Source organism: Mobula birostris, chromosome 15, assembly GCF_030028105.1.
Source record: "Mobula birostris isolate sMobBir1 chromosome 15, sMobBir1.hap1, whole genome shotgun sequence".
In the NCBI taxonomy this organism is placed as follows: domain Eukaryota; kingdom Metazoa; phylum Chordata; class Chondrichthyes; order Myliobatiformes; family Myliobatidae; genus Mobula; species Mobula birostris.
In genome coordinates this window covers 26,496,170-26,517,819 of record NC_092384.1, presented here as the reverse complement: position 1 = coordinate 26,517,819, position 21,650 = coordinate 26,496,170, and the positions used below count along the sequence as shown (strand labels likewise).

The 21,650-nt window shown below is 45.6% G+C and overlaps 1 protein-coding gene across 1 annotated transcript; it reads left to right on the top strand.

Moving 5' to 3' along the window:
* Positions 1-441: 441 nt before the first annotated feature.
* On the top strand, positions 442-21,405 carry LOC140210470 (neuritin-like protein; the record flags this gene model as incomplete). The annotated part of the gene is made up of 3 exons (XM_072279443.1): positions 442-488; positions 4,535-4,663; positions 21,126-21,405. Coding segments are annotated over 3 exons (456 nt in total), but the record flags the coding sequence as incomplete, so codon positions are not given.
* Positions 21,406-21,650: the final 245 nt, after the last annotated feature.

The window sequence follows — 21,650 nt, the reverse complement described above, 5'->3', positions numbered from 1 at the left end:
AAGTTTCTTCAGATGTTCCTCCATGCTTCTTTACGTCTGTCTCCATCAAATCAGGATTATGCATGGCCTCTACTTAACAAATACGATATCATTTGGAGTGGCCGTGTGCGCTGCGTCACGCCGCCATCTTCTCCTCCCCTCTCCTCTATGATCATCCAAAGCCCGTGGTGTTCTGGAAAGCCTGTGGGGTTCTGGAAAGCCTGTGGGGACTGGGAAAAATGCACATACAGTCCCTATTCAAGAAAGCAGGAAAACAGGAAAATTGACTTCACATGTCACTGATACCAACATATCCACTGTCGGGTTAAGGTCACACTTAGGTTGGAGGAACAACACTTTATATTCCGTCTGGGTAACCTCCAACCTGATGGCATGAACAGCGATTTCTCACACTTCCAGTAATGCCCCCCAACACCCTCCTTCACTATTTCCCATCCCCTTGTCCCTCTCTCATGTTATCTCCTCGCCTGCCCATCGCCTCCCTCTGCCCCACCCCCTTTCTTCATCTTCCAATCAACTTCCTAGCTCTTTGCTTCATCCCTTCCACTCCAAGTTTCACCTATCGCCTGGCGTCTCCCTCTCTCTCCCCTCCCCGCACCTTTCAAATCTATTCCTCAGCTTTTTTTCTCCAGTCCTGCCGAAGGGTTTCGGCCCGAAACGTCGACTGTGCTCTTTTTCCATAGATGCTGCCTGGCCTGCTGAGTTCCTCCAGCATTTTGTGCATGTTGCTTGGATTTCCAGCATCTGCAGATTTTCTCTTCTTTGTCACTGAGAGTTGCTGGAATTACTTGTTAAGTAAGTAGTGGCAATATTTTTACAAGTGAAGGCTTAGAGGTCACAGCCTAGTGTTTGGGGTCCCATCAGTAGGTCCACAGTTCAAAGCCTGAAGTCTGGGTTCCTCACTCGTCATCGGCGAGCTTTGGGGTCGATACTGGAGATCAGAGCCGGAAGGTGGAGTGGAATTCTGGAAATTGAGGCCCAGTGGTGGGAGCCCAGAGACTGCAGAGTCAAAGCCCAAAATATGCAAAGGATCTGGGCCTAAACTGTGAGCCCCCTTCCTTCTCCTGATTTTCCCCCAGTCCTCACAGGCACATGGGTAATCAAAGCCTATCACTTTCAATCAATGCTGACTCGACATAATCTGGCTTCCACTGTGTTCATATGTTGCAGGAAGCATGGTCTGATATGTTCCTAGTGAAGGCAGACTGAAACAGTGGTCAGCTAACCAAACGGTCTGTGCATTTGTGCGTGAGTGTGGAAATGTGTATGTGCGAGTGTGTTTTATGTTTGTATATATGTATATGTGTTTGGCTGTGTGTACGTGTATTTATGTGTGAGTAAATAAAACATGCATGTTTGTGCCTCTGTGTTTGTGTGTTTACGTGTGTGTATATGTGTGTGTGTGCGTGTGTGTGCGTGTGTGTGTATGTGTGTGTGTGTATGTGTGTGTGCGTATGTGTGTGTGTGCGTGTGTGTGCGGGTGTGTGTATGTGTGTGTGTGTGTGTGTGTGTGTGTGTGTGTGTGTGTGTGTGTGTGTGTGTGTGCCCTTGTATATAAAAGAATAACCCAAGCACACACACTAGGTGACACACCCTGTGACTGCAGCGACTTGGGAAGGAAGGAATGAACGTATAGTGATGTGAAGGTGGGTCCAGCCTAGAAGTCTAAACTACAGAAGTTAATGTAGTGGAAAGCTTTGCTCATTGCCAAGGGCAGGTAGTTAAACCCTCATTTGCCGGAATGAAAATTGCCACTGCTACTAAATCTGGGGGCCTTCTCCCTTAAGCTGAGGCCAAAGATGGATGTGAGCAAAGGCCCAACCTGTCACCTCAGAACCAGATCTCTGAACATCTACCTCAAAGAGGTTAGAAATATTGGAACCATTAGTGTGGATAACTCCCCTGGCCCTGCTGGGATATACCAAGATGTTAAGGGAAGCAAGAAACGGTTCTGGAATTTGAGACTGGCTTTGGGAGGTGGAACCAGAGGAAATTTGGCTGCACCAGTACAGTTGGCTGTGCTATTGACTGCCCCTTCTCGCCATTCTTCCTTGTGGTTTATGACTGTCCCAGCGAGGTGCGTGGTTGGTAATGGAAAAGAGCATGGCAGTAGTGAGGGCCTGACATCGTGAAGGGGAGCAGCCGGTAGACATGTGCATGTAAGTAACATCAAAAATGCTGCAAATCCGAAGCAAAAACAAAGTGGTGGGAAATCTCAGCAGGTCAGAGAGCATCTGAGTGTGAGATTCACAGCTAACAGCTCAGGTTGAAGAGCCCTTTTCAGTTCTTGTATCTGGGAACGCCGGTGGGCTCTGGCAGAGTAGGAGGCACCTGAACAGTTAGGTTTCACTGCTTTCTGTTCTCCCTTCCAGCAGCAAACACCCTGCAAAACCACAGACCCCTGTCTCCAAGTCTGGCCTCTCACAAACCGGCAGTGCGAGGACGATGCAGGCTGGGTTCGACACTGAGGCACTTGGCTGTAGGAGGCTGGGGTTGGGATGGTGCTCCAGGTCAGGAAGACTCCAGTAAGGATGACAACAGAGACAGCTCCAGCTTACTACTCCCCATCTCGAAAATTCTGAACAAATTTATTGCTCTTTTTTTAACTCAACAGGAACTGAGAGGGCACAAGAGTTTGGACCCTTTTCTCTGAATACGTTTTGCTCCTTCATTTATCAATCTCTTAAGAAGCTGATAAAAATGTGAATGTTCCTGTGTATTTGATTCAATGCAATAATATTGTAACAGCCTGAGATTGTAACTCTGAGCTTTTGCATCAGCTCTGAGCAGTAGGATCTTCAATGGAATTGCAACGTTGAGGTTTGATGGGTAGGTAGAGGAGGGGAAGGGGATGAGGAGAGGAAGCTATGATATTGCAATGGGAACAGCTGGATAGGGTTGGGTTCTGTTTTGGACAGGAGAACAATGGCGGAGGGTGGTTGAATGAAATTTACTGCAGAATGGAGTAGGAGGAATTAGAACGTAGAACCGCCATTTTGTGCTGACCTTTTAACCTACTCTAATATCGATCTAACCCTTCCCTCCTACACAACCCTCCATTTTTCTACCATCTAAAACTACTCCCTCTCCCTTATCCATCATCCCTCCTGCAACTTAGGGGCGGCCGCCTCCCTGTGGCTCCTGTCTCTCACCTCCTCATTCCCCCTAATGAACCAAAGGTCATCTATCTGCAGCTCCCTGCAGATCATGTTAAGGAACTGGGACCACAGCTGGATGCCCTTCAGCTGAAAAACCATTTGGCTGCTGGAACCGAAGGATTTAAAATTCCTAAATGACTTCCTATCTGTTAGATGATTCAAGTTTGGATGGGCCTGACCTTTAAACAAGTACTCTGGACCTACCTTGCGCTATGACCAATCAAGAATCTATCCACCTCCGCCTTAAATATACATACAGACTTGCCCTCCACAGCTGCCTGTGGCAATGAATTCCTCAGGTTCACCACTCTCCGGTTAATTCCTTCCGATCTCAGTCCTAAAAGGACACCCTCTATTCTGAAGCTGTGTGCTCTTGTCCTAGACTCTCCCACCATAAGAAATGTCCTCTCTACACCCACTGTATAAAGTCCTTTCACCAGTCGACAGGTTTCAATGTGGTCACCCCTCATTCTTCTGAATTCCAGTGAATTCAGGCCCAGAGCCGTCAAACGCTCTTCGTCTGACAAGCCATTCAATCCTGCAACCATTTTTGTGAACCTCCTTTGAACCTTCTTCAGTGTTAGCACATCCTTTCTAAGATAAGGGGCCCAAAACTGCTCACAATACTCCAAGCGAGGCCTCACCAGTGCTTTATAAAGTCTCAACATTACATCCTTGCTTTTATATTCTAGTTCTCTTGAAATGAGTGCTAACATGGCATTTGCCTTCCTCACCACAGACCTGACCTGCAATTTAACCTTTAGGGAATCCTGCACAAGCAGTCCCAAGTTCCTTTGTGCCTCAGTTTTTTGTATTTTCTCTCCATTTAGAAAATAGTCAACCCTTTCATTTCTTCTACTAAAGTGCATGGCTGTACACTTGCCGACACTGTATTATACCTGTCATTTCTTTGCCCATTTTCCTAATCTGTCTAAGTCCTTCTGCAGCCTCTCTACTTTCTCAAAACCTTTGACACCAGCACAATATATATCCAGAATGATTTTTTCCATTGGCTCTTTCCTGCCACCTTTCCTCCCTTCACATGCCCCCACCAGCTGAGGTAACTGGACAGGGTCTGACTAACTGTGAAGTGATTGGCCAGGGAAAATTAAACAATAATTGGAAAATTAAAATGAAACAGAAAAATTTGCTGAGAAACACAAACAAGATGCGGAGGAACTCAGCAAGTCAAGCAACATCTATGGAAGTGAATACACAGTCGATGTCTTGGGCCGAGACCTTTCTTCAAGACTCAAGAAACTGCTGAAGCTGGAAAGCTGAAATTTCCATTGTACGATGTTATTGTTCTTTCAAAGTCTGGTGAACCAGTAATGAATTTTACCTTTATTTCTAGTTCTTCTATTCAACGAAGCTGGCGCCTCTGGCAGAAAATGCAGCCATATATACAAAGGATTTGCTGAATGTCTGCTGAAGCTGGGAGACAGTCTGGCCAAAACTATTGAAGGGGAGAGTGAAGAGGTGAAGGAATTGGACACAGTGTGTCGGTGAGCTAATGGTTTTTCACTACCCCAGGAGATTCATTCCCTCTGCATTCTTAGGGATGTTGCTTTAACCAGAGAGTGCCAGGCCCCTTTCTGCTTTATCATTATATCCAGATTTAGGCAGCGTCTGTGGGTAGGAATCCCATTTCTACAGGAAGTTAGGGGAAGCTAGAAAAAAGTGACCCTGGGTTTAGCCTTCCACCTCTCTCTGTGGAATTCTTCCTAGTCCTTCTTGTCGGTTCAGGGGACTTGTATAGTAGGTAATTAAAAGTGAAACCATAGAAACCATAGAAAAACTACAGCACAGAAACAGGCCCTTTGGCCCTTCTTGGCTGTGCTGAACCATTTTCTGCCTAGTCCTCACTGACCTGCACACGGACCATATCCCTCCATACACCTCCCATCCATGTATCTGTCCAATTTATTCTTAAATGTTAAAAAAGAACCCACATTTACCATCTCGTCAGGCAGCTCATTCCATACTCCCACCACTCTCTGTGTGAAGAAGACCCCCCTAATGTTCCCTCTAAACTTTCCCCCCCTCACCCTTAACCCATGTCCTCTGGTTTTTTTCTCCCCTTGCCTCAGTGGAAAAAGCCCGCTTGCATTCACTCTATCTATACCCATCATAATTTTATATACCTCTATCAAATCTCCCCTCATTCTTCTACACTCCAGGGAATAAAATCCTAACCTATTCAACCTTTCTCTGTAACTGAGTTTCTCAAGTCCCGGCAACATCCTTGTAAACCTTCTCTGCACTCTTTCAACCTTATTAATATCCTTCCTGTAATTTGGTGACCAAAACTGAACACAATACTCCAGATTCGGCCTCACCAATGCCTTATATAACCTCATCATAACATTCCAGCTCTTATACTCAATACTTCGATTAATAAAGGCCAATGTACCAAATGCTCTCTTTACGACCCTATCTACCTGTGATGCCACTTTTAGGGAATTTTGTATCTGTATTCCCAGATCCCTCTGTTCTACTGCACTCCTCAGTGCCTTACCATTTACCCTGTATGTTCTACCTTGGTTTGTCCTTCCAAAGTGCAATACCTCACACTTGTCTGTATTAAACTCCATCTGCCATTTTTCAGCCCATTTTTCCAGCTGGTCCAAATCCCTCTGCAAGCTTTGAAAACCTTCCTCACTGTCCACTACACCTCCAATCTTTGTATCATCAGCAAATTTGCTGATCCAATTTACCACATTATCATCCAGATCATTGATATAGATGACAAATAACAATGGATCCAGCACTGATCCCTGTGGCACACCACTAGTCACAGGCCTCCACTCTGAGAAGCAATTCTCTACTACCATTCTTTGGCTTCTTCCATTGAGCCAATGTCTAATCCAATTTACCACCTCTCCATGTATACCTAGCCACTGAATTTTCCTAACTAACCTCTCATGCGGGACCTTGTCAAAGACCTTACTGAAGTCCATGTAGACAACATCAACTGCCTTTCCTTCATCCACTTTCCTGGTAACCTCCTCGAAAAAATCCAATACATTGTTCAAACATGACCTACCACACACAAAGCCATGTTGACTCTCCCTAATAAGTCCCTGTCTATCCAAATGCTTGTAGATTCTGTCTCTTAGTACTCTCTCCAACAACTTACCCACTACCAACGTCAAATTTACTGGCCTATAATTTCCCGGATAACTTTTCGATCCTTTTTTAAACAACGGAACAACATGAGCCATTCTCCAATCCTCTGGCACCTCACCCATAGACACCGACATTTTAAATATATCTGCCAGGGCCCCTGCAATTTCAACACTAGTCTCCTTCAAGGTCCGAGGGAACACCCTGTCAGGTCCTGGGGATTTATCCACTTTAATTTGCCTCAAGATAGCAAGCACCTCTTCCTTTTCGATCTGTACGGTTTCCATGATCTCACTACTTGTTTCCCTTAATTCCATAGACTTCATGCCAGTTTCCTTAGTAAATACAGATGCAAAAATCCCATATAAGATCTCCCCCATTTCTTTTGGTTCCGCACATAGGCGACCACTCTGATCTTCAAGAGGACCAATTTTATCCCTTACAATCCTTTTACTTTTAATATACCTGTAAAAACTCTTTGGATTATCCTTCACTTTGATTGCCAAGGCAACCTCATGTCTTCTTTTAGCCCTCCTGATTTCCTTTTTAAGTATTTTCTTGCACTTCTTATACTCCTCAAGCACCTTATTTACTCCCTGCTTCCTATACATGTCATACAACTCCCTCTTCTTCTTTATCAGAGTTGCAATATCCCTTGAGAACCAAGGTTCCTTATTCCTATTCACTTTGCCTTTAATCCTGACAGGAACATACAAGCTCTGCACTCTCAAAATTTCTCCTTTGAAGGCTTCCCACTTACCGATCACATCCTTGCCAGAGAACAACCTGTCCCAATTCACGTTTTTTAGATCCTTCCTCATTTCTTCAAATTTGGCCTTCTTCCAGTTTAGAACCTCAACTCTAGGACCAGATCTATCTTTATCCATGATCAAGTTGAAACTAATGGTGTTATGATCACCGGAACCAAAGTGCTCCCCTACACACACTTCCGTCACTTGTCCTAACTCGTTTCCTAACAGGAGATCCAATATTGCATCCCCTCTAGTTGGTACCTCTATATATTGATTTAGAAAACTTTCCTGAACACATTTTACAAACTCTAATCCATCTAGACCCCTAACAGTATGGGAGTCCCAATCAATATGTGGAAAATTAAAATCCCCTACCACCACAACTTTGTTTCCTGGAGTTGCCTGCTATCTCTCTGCAGATTTGCTCCTCCAATTCTCGCTGACTATTGGGTGGTCTATAATACAACCCCACTAATGTGGCCATACCTTTCCTGTTTCTCAGCTCCACCCATAAGGACTCAGTAGACAAGCCCTTAATCTGACCTGCCTGAGCACTGCTGTAATATTTACCCTGACAAGCAATGCTGCCCCCCCACCTTTCATTCCTCTGCCTCGATCACATCTGAAACATCGGAACCCTGGAATATTAAGCTGCCAGTCCTGCCCCTCCTGTAGCCAAGTTTCACTAATTGCTATAACGTCATAATTCCACGTGTCAATCCACGCCCTCAACTCATCCGCCTTCCCCGTAATACTCCTAGTATTGAAATATATACGCCTCAGAAGATTTTTACCACCACTCACAACCTTTCTATTTGTGGCTTTGCTTGAACTTTTAACATCATTTATTTTCACCCCAGCCTCACTGTCAGCTCTAGCACTCTGGTTCCCATCCCCCTGCAAATCTAGTTTAAAGCTTCCCCAATAGCACTAACAAACCTCCCTGAAAGGATATTGGTCCCCTTGTAGTTCAAGTGTAACCCGTCTCTCTTGTACAGGTCCCACCTGCCCCAGAAGAGGTCCCAATGATCCTGAAATCTGAAACCCTGCCCCTGTGGAAAACATAAAAAAAATTAGAAACACTTAGCAGTCAGAATTAAAGGTCTCCATCCTGAGATATTGACCCCATTTCTCTTTTCACAGATGCTGTCTGGTCTGTTGAGTGTTTCCAGCATTTAAGTTCCTTGTAGCTTTGAGCATACTTATTTTTGTGCCAGTACAACTTTTACAATTAACAAAATGTTTTTGATCCAAGCCTCTGGTCATTCTCTACAGCTCTTCGCTTCTGAAGTAGGTAACTATTTCTCTTTTAATCTGTTTAAACTGACCCATTAAGGAATAAAGCCCAGTAAGGGCAACACTTTAACAGTCTCACACTCCTGTGTGTGGAACATTTCAGCCCAGATTCAACTTGAATGAGTGTGGTTCCAATGCTGAGATGTTCCCTTATTATTGATGCCCCTCTTGAATTGAAGAGGTAATTCCCCTCCCACTTTCTTAATTTCAGTGAGATCACCCTGTGACCTCTCCTCTAGACTCTAACATTACTGTACATTATAGCTTGATATGCCCTTTTTAGCAATGTTCACTGTTTCTCCATCAGACTATTTTGTGTAGAAGCACCCATATTGGGTACAATTCAATCATTGCCAATGGGGAATGATAAACTGTAGATTATATCTGAGGTGACCATGTGGTGGAGACGGTAATTGTGAGGGACCTACTCTGTTAATACAGGAAGCCACATTGCCAGCAAATGTATCCACAGCAACTAATTTCTACTGTCCTTGCTTTAATCTTACCACTGAAGTAATTCATTTCCAGATTCTGGGAATATTACACGCTTTACTTTTGTTATTCTGCTCTTTCTATTTACGGTCACTTTACTGATTCTATTTTCCAGTCAGATTCATTAAACATTGTGGGAGTTTAAATGCTGGCCGCTGATAATAATCATAGAAAATAGTTTAATGTAGTTCTGAGAGTAAATATGTCATTAATACTTTAAATGCTGCAGTCATGGTACTTTTGACTGACTCACCGGAAGTATTAAACCACCCTGGTGCTGTGTTGATGCTGGCCGGTATCTCTTTCTGCTGGTCTGCTTGAAGATCTGCAAAAGAATCTGAGTGATCCCATCAGGGCTATGAGGCAAGCTCTGTCATCTAGAACACTGTTAAACATGATGCTCAAATCACTGTTTCATCTTCTGAAATGTGCGGCCTTTTGACCTGTGGCCAACCTTGAAATAGCATGGCAACACTGGGTTTACTATCCAGGGTACCATGGCAACACTGGATTTACGATCCAGGGCAACACAGCAACACTGGGTTTACTATCCAGGGCAGCATGCCAACACTGGGTTTACTATCCAGGGTACCATGGCAACACTGGGTTTACGATCCAGGGCAACACAGCAACACTGGGTTTACTATCCAGGGCAGCATGCCAACACTGGGTTTTCTATCCAGGGCAACACGGCAACACTGGTTTTACTATCCAAGGCAACACGGCAACACTGGGTTTGCTATCCAGGGCACCATGGCAACAGTGGGTTTGCTATCCAGCAGGCGCAGTCATTTTCTACAACGGAGGCCATTTCTCGTATGAACCTGACCCAAGGTGGTCAATGTAGTAGAAGGTGGCCAAGTGCATTTTACTCGGCCAGATTTGGAGAATTAAACCAAGTGCTTTCATTCAGTTGTTATAATTTTGGCTATTTAAAGAATCCTGCACAAGGACTCCTTAGTCCATTTCTCTCTATTTAGAAAATTGTCAACCATTTCATTGCTTCTACCAAAGTGCATGACCATACACTTCTCAACACTGTATTCCATCTGCTATTTCTTTGCCCGTTCTTTTAATCTGTTTGTCCTTCTGTAGCTTCTCTAATTCCTCAAAACAACCTGTCACTTCACCTATCTTCATAATGTCTGCAAACTTTGCAACAAAGCCATCAATTCCTTCATCCAAATCATTGGCATATAACGTAAAATGAATTGGTCCCAGCACAGGTCCCTGTGGAACACCTCGGGCTCGTAGTTTGTTAAACAGCCTCGTGTGGCACCTTGTCAAAGGCCTTCTGAAAATCCAAATACACAACATCAACTAATTGTCTATCCTGCCTGTTATTTCTTCAAAGAATTCCAACATATTTGGCAGGCAAGATTTTCCCTTGAGGAAACCATGCTGACTATGGCCTGTTTTATCATGTACCTCCTAGTACACTGAGACCTCATCCTTAATAATTGACTTCACCATTTTCCCAACCACTGAGGTCAACCTAAGTGGCTTAAAATTTCCTTTCTTCTGCCTCTCTCTCTTCTTGAAGAGTGGAGTGATATTTGCAATTTTCCAGTCTTCCAGAACCATTCCAGAATTGAATGATTCTTGAAAGATCATTACTAATGCCTCCACAATGTCTTCAGCCTCCTCTTTCAGAACCCTGGGGTGCACACCATCTGGTCCAGGTGACTTATCTACCTTCGGACCCTTCAGTTTCCCCAAGAACCTTCTTCCTAGTTATGGTAACTTCACACACTTCATGCCCACTGACACCTGGAACTTCCACCATATTGCTAGTGTCTTCCATAGTGAACACTGGTACTTATTCAGTTGATCAATGATTATCAATAAAAGTGAATGAACATTCGGATAGGAATGTGGGACGACTGTTGTTTGGTTTGTCAATGTCATGTGTACCAAGATACAGAGAAAAGCTTGTCTTGCCTATTGTTCATGCAGATCAAATCATTACACAGTGCTTTGAGCTAGAATCACGTAAAGCACCATTCTTAGCCATGGATGAGGTGCTGGAGGTGTAGAGGATAGATAATATTGTTCTGTTAATTAAGAAAGGATCAAAGAATAAACCAGGAAATTTATAGTCCAGTGAGCCTGACATCAGTAGCAGGTCAGGCAGTCGATGTTGTCTACATGGGCTTTAGCAATGCCTTTGACAAGACCCCATATGGGAGGTTGTTCACGAGGTTCAGTCGCCTGGCATTGATGAGGTCGTAAATTGGATTAGACGTGGGCTTCGTAGAGTGGTTGTAGATGGCTACCTCTCTGACTGGAGGCCTGTGACTAGTGGTGTGCCACAGGGATCGGTGCTGAGTCCGTTATGGCTTGCCATCTGTATCAATGACCTGAATGATAATGTGGTAAACTGGATCAGCAAATTTGTGAATGACACCAAGATTGGAGGTGTTGTCTACAGCAAAGAAGATTATCAAAGCTGGTGAAATAGGCTGAAAAATGGCAGATGAAATTTAATGTAGACAAGGGCGAGGTTTTGCACTTTGGTAGGGCCAACCAAGGTAGGTGTTACAGTGAGTGGTAGGGCACTGAGGAGTGTGGTAAAACAGAGGGATCTGGGAATACAGGTTCATCATTCGTTGAAAGAGGCCCCATGTGTAGATAGGGTCGTAAAGAAAGCTTTTGGCACATTTCCTTCATAAATCAACGTTTTGAGTACAGGAGTTGGGATGTTATGTTGAAATTGTATAAGACATTGGTGAGACCCGATTTAGACTACTATGTCCAGTTTTGGTCACCTACCTGCAGGAAAGATATAAATAAAATTAAAAGCGTGTAGAAAATATTTACAAGGATGTTGCTGGCCCTTGAGGAACTAAGTTATAAGGAAAGGTTCAATAGCTTAGGACTTTATTCCCAGGAACGTAGAAGATTTGATGGAGTTATACAAAATTATGAGGGACAACTAGGCTTATTTATTCATTTTTTAAAAAAACTATTTAAAAATGAGGCCTTTCTGGGCCTTTGAGCCACACCATCCAGCAACCACCTCCCCCCAGTTTAATCCTAATCTAATCACAGGACAATTTACCACGACCAACTGACCTACCAACAAGTGTGTCTTTTTTGTCTGTGGGAGGAAACCAGAGCACGCAGAGGAAATCTGCGAGGTCACGGGGAGAAGGTATAAACTCCTTACAGGCAGCGGTGGGAATTGAACCCATGTCCTCTGTACTGTAAACCATTGTGCTAACCACAATGCCACTGTGGCTTTTTCCACTGAGGCTGGGTGAGACTAGAACAAGGGGTCATGGGTTAAGGGTTAAGGGTGAAAGGTGAAATATTTAAGGGGAATGCGAGGGGGAACACATTTAAGAGGAACTTGGAGAGGTACATGGATGGGAGAGGTATGGAGGGCGATGATCTGGGTGCAGGTCAATGGGTCTGGGCCAGGTTAATGGTTCGGTACGGATTAGATGGGCCAAATGGCCTGTTTCTGTGCTGTAGTGTTGAGTTACTCTAGAATAACAATGTGGAATAAAGTATAAAAACTGCTGAAGGAGTGCAGAGTAGGAAAACAATACAACACAAAGTGAAGAAGTTGTATCCTCTGGCCAGTACCAGAGGGGAGAGGAGAGAATGGCCGGGTCGGGTGGTGAGTTTGGCTATGCCGGCTGCTTTAGAAGTGTAGACAGCGTTCATGGAGGGTAGATCGCTCCTGCCGTGTGCTGAGCTGTGTCCACGGCTCTCCGCAGCTTCTTATAGTCAGGTGCAGAACAGCTGCAGCATACTTTCTACGGTGCATCGGTAAAATTGGCAAGGGTCGCTGGGGACGTGCAGAATTGTTTCACCCTCCTGAGGAGGTGAGCTCTCTTGGCTGTGACATTAATGTGGTTAGAGGGGTATTGCCTTATTGCCGCTGGCATTTTGTGCTCCCATCCCTTTACAAAGACCCTTTGCTGGACACCCTATTCTCGCTTCAACCAGTTACATCTCAAACTTGAGTGTACTCCTCGATGGATGCAGAAGCCCCTGTCCAAGCAAACCCCTCAGTATCCACTCCCATCTTCCTTTGGTTCTAACCCCCCTCCCTTCTCACCTGCTGCGCTTTGGCATCTTTCGACCCACAGATCAGAGGCACGTCCTCACAGAGGCTGGTGCCGAGAGAATTTTCAGTTCCGAGGTCACGAGGGAGTAACGGTGGTCGGCATTCCCAGCTGATCTGGAGATACAAGAGACGGCAGACGCTGGAACTTGGAGCAGCAGACAAGCTGTTGGAGAGCTCAGCGGGCTGAGCTGCATCTGCAGAATTCCCTCCTCGCAGAGTTCTCCAGCATTTTGGTTGTTGCTCCCAGCTACTCCCACAGCTCTCCTGCAATGCGGGACGGTTAAAACGACTTCCCATCCCCTTGTCTCCTCACAGCGCAGTGCATTCGTATTGTCTGTAACTGCTCTGAGACAGAGATGTTTGATCCTGCGGACAGGGAGGGCCAGTGCTGTGGTTCGACTGTAAGCCATGGCTCTGCTGGTCGCAGCCCGACCTCTGAATCAGTAACTGTGCGTTCACGTCCCATTCCTCAGACAGCCATAACAAGCGAAGCCAGTATCCCAGAGCAGCACTGAAGGGGGCTGCATTCAGGGGGACTGGTGCTTAGATAAGTTGTTAAACCCCTCAACTTATTGAGCTCTCTATTACTACCTACCCAATCCCTCATTAATCCAATGACTTCTTGCTCATGTTGATACTGACTAGATCTGATCACCTCTGTCCCTTGTGTGGCCCAATTACTCTCCGTCTTACCTAATGACCACCAACCCCACCATCTACAAGAGACGTTTGCGTCTCTTCAATCATCCACTCTGTCACATCCCTTAGAGCATATATACCTTTAATAGTCTAGGCTTGAAGCTCTGGGACTCTCCCCATAAACCCCTCCACACCTCCACACCTCCACGATAAATAGCTATGGGTGTAGGTGGGTATTTGGAGGTTCAGAGGGAGCTGAAAGTTTGTAAAAAACTTTAGACACTGGAAATTAAAAATGAATAGCAGTAAGTTGTGGAAGTGCTTGGCAGGCCAGGCAGCATCTATGGAGAAACACAAATCATCCTTACAGGTTGGAAACATTTTGTCAGAATTGGGAAGGAGAGAGATAATTGGTATAATGTTGAGAAGAGGATGGGATAGAGGGAATATCCCCAATAATGTGGGGCCAGGGTTTTGCTGTAAAGCGGGTCATCAGGTCAATGGATTAGTGGAAGCAGTCCAAGGTATCTGGACTTATGGGAGTTGAGAGGCCTGTCAGGGGGAACGTGTTTTCAGCAAAGTAGTGAGGTGGTGAGGGATTCAGATTAGTGGGATTGCAGTGAAATTGGCAGAAGGGCTGAACTGCCTCCTTCTATAGTGAGTGCTGTTCAAAAGTTCTTCATTGATGGCAGCGTGGTTTGGGACATTCTGAGGTCATGCACGGTACTATAAAAATGTAAGACCTTTGTGCGTGGTTTTTATTTCTTCAGTATGCACTCAGTGAAAACTTTGTTAGGAACTTTCTGTACCCAATGAACCGGCCACTGAGTGGACGTTCTTGGCTATCTGCTGCTGTAGCCCGTCCACTTCAAGATTTGACATGTGCGTTCAGAGATGTTCTTCTGCACACCAATGTGTGGTTATTTGAGTTACTGTCATCTTCCTGTCAACTTGAAACACCTTGGCCATTCTCCTCCAACCTCTCTCATTAAACAAGGTGTTTTCACAAGCAGAATTGTTTTTTGGGGTTTTTTTTTTGCACCATTCTCTGTTAATTCCAGTGACTGTTGTGATAAAAATCCCAGGAAATCTGCAATTGTTGAGATACTCAAACCACCCCACGTGGCACCAACAATCATCCCACAGTAAAAGTCACGTAGATCGCATTTCTTCCCTGTTCTGATGTTTGATCCGAACAACCAACAAACTTCTTGCATTCCATGTCTGCATTGATTTGCTGCCAGATGATTGGATCATTAGGTGTTTGCATTAATGAACAGGTGTACAAACGTGTGCACTGGGTGTACGTCACCTCTCTGAGTCAAACAGCAGGGACGTCCCACAGTGATAGTCGGAACGCTGCAGGGCACTCCCCTCCCCGCCCGACTCTGACTGCTTCACAGATCCTGTGCTCCACCGAGGCTCAACCTGCTTTTAGATGGACAGTTCCTATTCCATCTGCAGAGACTGAGCCTTCCTGTCCTTCCCCGTCACCGGCAACCATTCTCTTCCTTGCCTATCACGGTCATAGTGTGACATTCTATAAAACCAGATCACTGAGACCACACGGGACAGTGACAGTTTACATCGATTCTCCTGTGTTTTAGAAACACAAAAATCGACACAATTGGAAAAATACTAATAGTCAAAAGGAAGCTGCTCTGGAATTGATCATTTCTGAGACAGTTCTCATTTCTAGCAAACACTTGCAGCTCGATCTACAGGACCATACTTTTTGGAATCAGAATCAGAATTGGGTTTATTTTCACTGACGTGTTGTGAAATTTACTGACTTGTAGCAGCAGAACAGTACAAGACAGAAAAATTACTTTCAGCTACTAAACTAAATAACTAATACAAATGACATTCTATTCCAACATACCAATCTCCTCACTCCCTCATTACCTCAGTCCCCTCACACTCCCCTCACTCCTCTCATTCTCCTTACTCCCCTCACTCCCCTCACTCCCTCACTCCCCTCTCTCCCATCACTCCCTCACTCCCATCACTCCCATCACTCCCCTCGCTCCCCTCACTCCCATCACTCCTATCACTCCCCTCACTCCCCTCACTCCCTCACTCCCATCACTCCCCTCACTCCTCTCACTCCACTCACTCCCCTCACTCCCCTCACTTCTCTCACTCCTCTCACTCCACTCACTCCTTCCCTCACTCCCCTCACTCCATTCCCCCACTCCCCTCACTCCCCTCACACCCTCACTGCCCTCACACCCCTCACTGCCCTCACTCCCCTCAATCCCCTCACCCCCTCACTCCCCTTGCTCCCCTCACTCTCCTCACTGCTCTGACTCCCGTCACTTGCCTCACTCCCCTCACTCTTCTCACTTGCTTCACACCCCTCAGTCTCCTCACTCCCCTCAATCTCCTCATCCATCTCACTCTCCTCAATCTCCTCAATCCCCTCACTCCCCTCACTCTTCTCACTCCCCTCATTCGTCTCACTCCACTCAATCTCCTCATCCGTCTCACTCCCCTCATCCGTCTCATTCTTTGCACTCCTCTCATTCCTCATATTCCCTTCCACCATTCCATCATGGCTGATCCTGGATCCCACTCAACCCCATACAGCTGCCTTCTCGCCATCTCCTTTGATGCCCTGACCGATCAGGAAACTATCAACTTTTGCCTTAAATATACCCACGGACTTGGCCTGCACTGCAGTCTGTGGCAGAGCATTCCACAGATTCACTACTCTCTGGCTAAAAAATTCCTCCTTACCTCTGTTCTAAAGGGTCAATTTCGAAGCTGTGCTTCTAGTTCTGGATACCCCATCATAGGAAACATCCTCTCCACATCCACCCTATCTAGTCCTTTCAACATTCGGTAGGTTTCAATGAGATACCCCGCATTCTTCTAAATTCCAGTGAGTTTAGGCCCAAAGCTGCCAAACGTTAACCCCTGCATTCCCAGAATCATCCTCGTGAAACTCCTCTGCACTCTATCCAATGACAACACATCCTTTTTGAGATATGGGGCCCAAAACTGTTGACAATATTCCAAGTGTGGCCTGACCAGTGTCTTATAAAGGCTCAGCATTGTCTCCTTGCTTTTATATTCTATTCCCCTTGGAATAAATGCCAACATTACAACTCAACCTGTAAATTAATGTTCTGGAAGTCTTGCACGAGGACTCCCAATTCCCTCTGCACCTCAGATGTTTGAACTTTCTCCCCATTTAGATAACAGTCCGCACTATTGTTCCTTTTACCAAAATGGATTATCGTACATTTCCCAACACTGTATTCCATCTGCCACTTTTTTGCCCATTCTTCCAATTTGCCTAAGTCCTGCTGCAATTGCACTGCTTCCTCAGCATTACCCACCCCTCCACCTATCTTTGTATCATCCACAAACTTTGCCACAAAGCCATCAATTCCATTATCCAAATCATTGACAAACAATGTGAAAAGTAGCGGTCCCAATATTTACCCCTGAGGAACACCGATAGTCACCGGCAACCAACCAGAAAAGCCCCCCTTTATTCCAACTTTCCCTCCTCTCACTCCCCTCCCTCCTCTCCCTCCTCTTATTCCTCTCCCTCCCCTCCTCTCCTTCCTCTCACTCCTCTCCCTCCTGTCACTCCTCTCCCTCCTCTCCCTCCTCTCCCTCCTCTCACTCCTCATTCCTCTCCCTCCTCTCACTCCTCATTCCTCTCACTCCTCTCCCTCCTTTCCCTCTTCTCCCTCCTCTCACTCCTCATTCCTCTCACTCCTCTCATTCCTCTCACTCCTCTCACTCCTGTCACTCCTTTCCCTCCTCTCCCTCCTTTCCCTCCTCTCCTTCCTCTCCCTCCTCTCATTCCTCTCCTTCCTCTCACTCTTCTCCCTCCTCTCCCTCCTCTCATTCCTCTTCCTCCTCTCCCTCCTCTCCCTCCTCTCACTCCTCTCCCTCCTCTCATTCCTCTCCCTCTTCTCACTCCTCTCATTCCTCTCCCTCTTCTCACTCCTCTCATTCCTCTCCCTCTTCTCACTCTTCTCATTCCTCTCCCTCCTCTCACTCCTGTCACTCCTCTCATTCCTCTCCCTCCTCTCATTCCTCTCCCTCTTCTCACTCCTCTCATTCCTCTCCCTCCTCTCCCTCCTGTCACTCCTCTCACTCCTCTCATTCCTCTCCCTCCCCTCACTCCATTTGGTTTCTGTTTGCTATTCATGGACTTGCTCTTCATTATTCTCAGCTCTGAAATCACAGACCCTTTCTCACTGCCTGCAGCCTGTGATATCAAGAGAACCGTTTCCTTCTACCTGATAATTAACAAGCTAACTCAATGAGTTGCCTTCTCAGACTTTTAAATACATTCATTTGCTACAGAGTATCTAGTTTGCATTCCTCCAAGATGGAATTCAGTTTTATAGTTCAATTACCAGTGGTGGGGAGAAGACCCCACTTGCTCACTTTGTCAAGCACCTGGATCACTAAGGCACATTTTAACAGGATGCACCACGAGCCTCACCCAGGGGCGGTACACTTGGCGGCATAACCAAGTTCTCAGACAGCTGGCATCAATCTTGGAACAGAGGCGAATCACCACAAATGCTCTCCCACAAACATCAGCAGGAGATGTCCACATCACACGATTTGTACCAGCAGGCCAACCTCCAGAGCACCATACAACATCAAAAGACATAAGCATTCTGCAGGTTGCTCGGGATTGGAAAATGGATGTGGAGTTGTAAAAAAAGCTTGTGTTTCCCCCAGACATTGCGGCTACAACAGTCCAGCCAGACATGGTCCTGTGGTCCACAACAGCCAAGCTGGCATATGTTGTCGAATTGGCAGGACCATGGGAAGATGGTGTCGAAGAAGCTTATGAGAGGAAAAAGACCAAGTGCTCTGAACTGGCAACTGAAGCTGCCCAGAATGGCTGGAAGACCAAGATTTTCCCTGTAGAAGTGGGATGCAGGGGATTCGTGGCTACATCTTCGACCAGTCTATTGGAGAAGATAGGGGTGAAGGGTCACTCCCTCCAACAAGCAATTAAGTCCTTGTCAAACGCAGCAGAAGAAAGCAGCAATTGGATTTGGATTAAAAGGAAAGACAACAACTGGGCTGAAAGATGAAGACAGGAGGGATTGGAACTGAGGGGGGTGTACCTGGGACACCAGGTAGCACCGTTGAGCCCTCTGGAGACGTCGTGGGCTTATCAAAGAAATGTCAAAGAAGGAGGGTGCCCACCTGATGACCCCGATGACGTACCTACCCTCCCTCCTTGTCACCACTCCAAACCCACTGCCAACATCGAGAGTGCCGACTTACCATAAGGATTGAAACACCAAGTCCTAGTAGCTGTACTTATGATTCATGAAATATATTCAGAATCAGAGTCAGAGTCAGGTTTAATATCACCAGCATATGTCGTGAAATTTAACTTTGCAGCAGCGAGACTAAGCAATGTAGGATAAATATAGAAAAATAACTGTGAACTACAGTAAGTATATAAATGTATATTAAGTAGTTAAATTAAAGAAGTAGTGTAAAAACAGAAATTTTAAAAAACGTCGTGAGGTAGTGTTCATGGGTTCAATGTCCATTTAGGAATCAGGTGGCAGAGGGGAAGAAGCTGTTCCTGAATCACTGAGTGTGTGCCTTCAGAGCACTCTGTACATGTAGTAATAAAACTTGATTTAAATAAATTATCTTACTGATTTTGTAAATTAATAATTCATTATTTTTTTCATGATATGTCTGGTTGTTTTCTATAGTTAGCTAACTATCCATTTAAAAATAATGTTGATTATTTGCTAAATTTTAAACAATCTGTCCATACGGAATGAATTCATTTAATAACTTAGAAGGTTAGAAGAACAACTGTTTTTGATTTCCTAAAAGGAGAACTGCTCCATCAAAAGCAGTTCTTTCCACCACTTACACTGTGCAGTTTCATCACAGGTGAAGCCCATGTCAAAAAGTGCCAATCCTTCCCCAGAGCACTGATTGCCAAAGCCATGTTGACAGGTGTGGCAACTATTTCAGGCAGATTTTGTTACAGAATCCTTTCTGATTCTTTCATCCCCGGCTTTTGTTCATCTTAGCCTAATTAGAAACAAATGGAAAGGGAAACAGATAACATTTCAGATCAGAGACCCTGCAACAGAATTCATTTTTCATACATGACAGAACTTGATTTTTATTTATTTCTTATCTTCTGACAGCTGCTTCTATTTCCTCACTTGCCGAACCTCTCTGGTAGTCCCCCGCGATGAGGACATTGTCAGGACTGCAAAAGCTTGGGTCATAAAGAGAGACTTGGTTAGTTGGGACTCTTCTCCCTGGAGCAAAGGAGACTGAGAGATGACCTTACTGAGGTTTATAAATTATGAAGGGCATGAATAAGCTGAATAGTCACTGTCTATTTCCCAGGGTAGAGCAGTTTAAAACTACAATCCATTTTAAGGTGAGAAAGGGAAGATTTAACGGAGGTCTGAGAGACAATTTTTCATGTAGGTAGTGGGGCGATGGAACAGGCTGCCAGAAAGAGATGGCAGAGCCAGGTATAATTACACTAAAAGAAATATTTGGTCAGGTACATGGAAAGGAAAGGTGCAGAGGAACGTGGGCCAAAGACAAAACGATACTTTCAACAGGCATCTTGGTAGGCATGGGCGAGTTGAAATGAAGGCGCTGCTCTATAACTCTCTCCATCAACTTATTCAGACTCATGACTTGGGCCACAGTCACAGAAAGGCGAAAATCGATCTCCGCTCTGCCCAGATTTATCATTGTCCGATATCAAGAGTGGGAAAGTCTTCATGACACCTGAGATAAAGTGCAGGGACTGTATATCACCGAGACAAGGGGGAGACAGACCAGGAGAGCTCCTGATTCAGGGCAGAGATGGTAATACTTGGGACACCAGTAAACAGCAGGCTCAGGAGGATAAATAACTATGTTCCATCATTAGTAAACCAAAAATTGTGGTAATAGGGTGAGGTTGGCGTGTGGCCAAGTGGTTAAGGCGTTCGTCTAGTGATTTGAAGGTCGCTAGTTCAAGCCTTGGCTGAGGCAGCGTGTGTGTCCTTGAGCAAGGCACTTAACCACACATTGCTCTGTGACGACACCGGTGCCAAGCTGTATGGGTCCTAATGCCCTTCCCTTGGACAACATCGGTGTCGTCGAGAGGGGAGACTTACAGCATGGGCAACTGCTGGTCTTCCATACAACCTTGCCCAGGCCTGTGCCTTGGAAACCTTCCAAGGCGCAAATCCATGGTCTCATGAGACTAACGGACGCCTATATTATTAGGGTGAGGTTTTAAATCAATACGCAAAACTATTGAAAGAATATCAAAAAAAGTCTTTCCATATTTTTCTAAAAGAGGGCAGGACTAGAACATTTAAGAGTCAAAGAAGCAACCTCAGTAAGTAGCCGAGACCCTTCATCGAGACTGGACAGGAAGGGGAGAGAAGCCAGAATTACCAGTATCTGCAGAATCTCTCGTGTTTATGGTGTTGTAACAGGCTCCTCTTGCTTTTGGCGTTTCATGGGAATGAGCTGTTTCTGGGGGTTTTACATCGTGCCTGCACCGCCCGAGCAGATGAAATTACTCTGTCTGTGCTTTGCCTCCAGGTCCTGGGATGATTTTCACGCATGCGCAGACTCTGTTCTGGAAGGCTGTCCGGAGGATGCGGCCTCCATCTGGGAATCTCTGCGGAAGGAGTCCAGGAAGCTGCAGTTCCAGGGCAACTTGCACGAGCTGTGCAGCCTGAGGGTGCGGCCTCCTGGCACCATGGGCAGCTCAGACGGGAGAGAGTCCAACAGCCAGAGCCTGACAGGCTCTGCCGGCTCCCTGTGGAGTGGACTTACAACCCCCGTCCTGTCCATCGCTGTGCTGGTGGCCAACTTGTAGCAACGTCACCCAAACAGGACTCGGGTCAGCTCCCTTCACCGGAGAGACAAGACCCTGATGACTCTGGACACGGGCACAAAGATGGTTGTCTTCGGATATTGCACCTCCCTGTTGGCTCAAGACAGCTCATTTCACACTGTGTTGGAACGATGCTAATTCAATATGTGTTTTATTCAAAGGCACAGGGCTCAAACCTTCAGTTGAATAGATACACAAATATATGGGAAACTGACAACGTGGTCTCA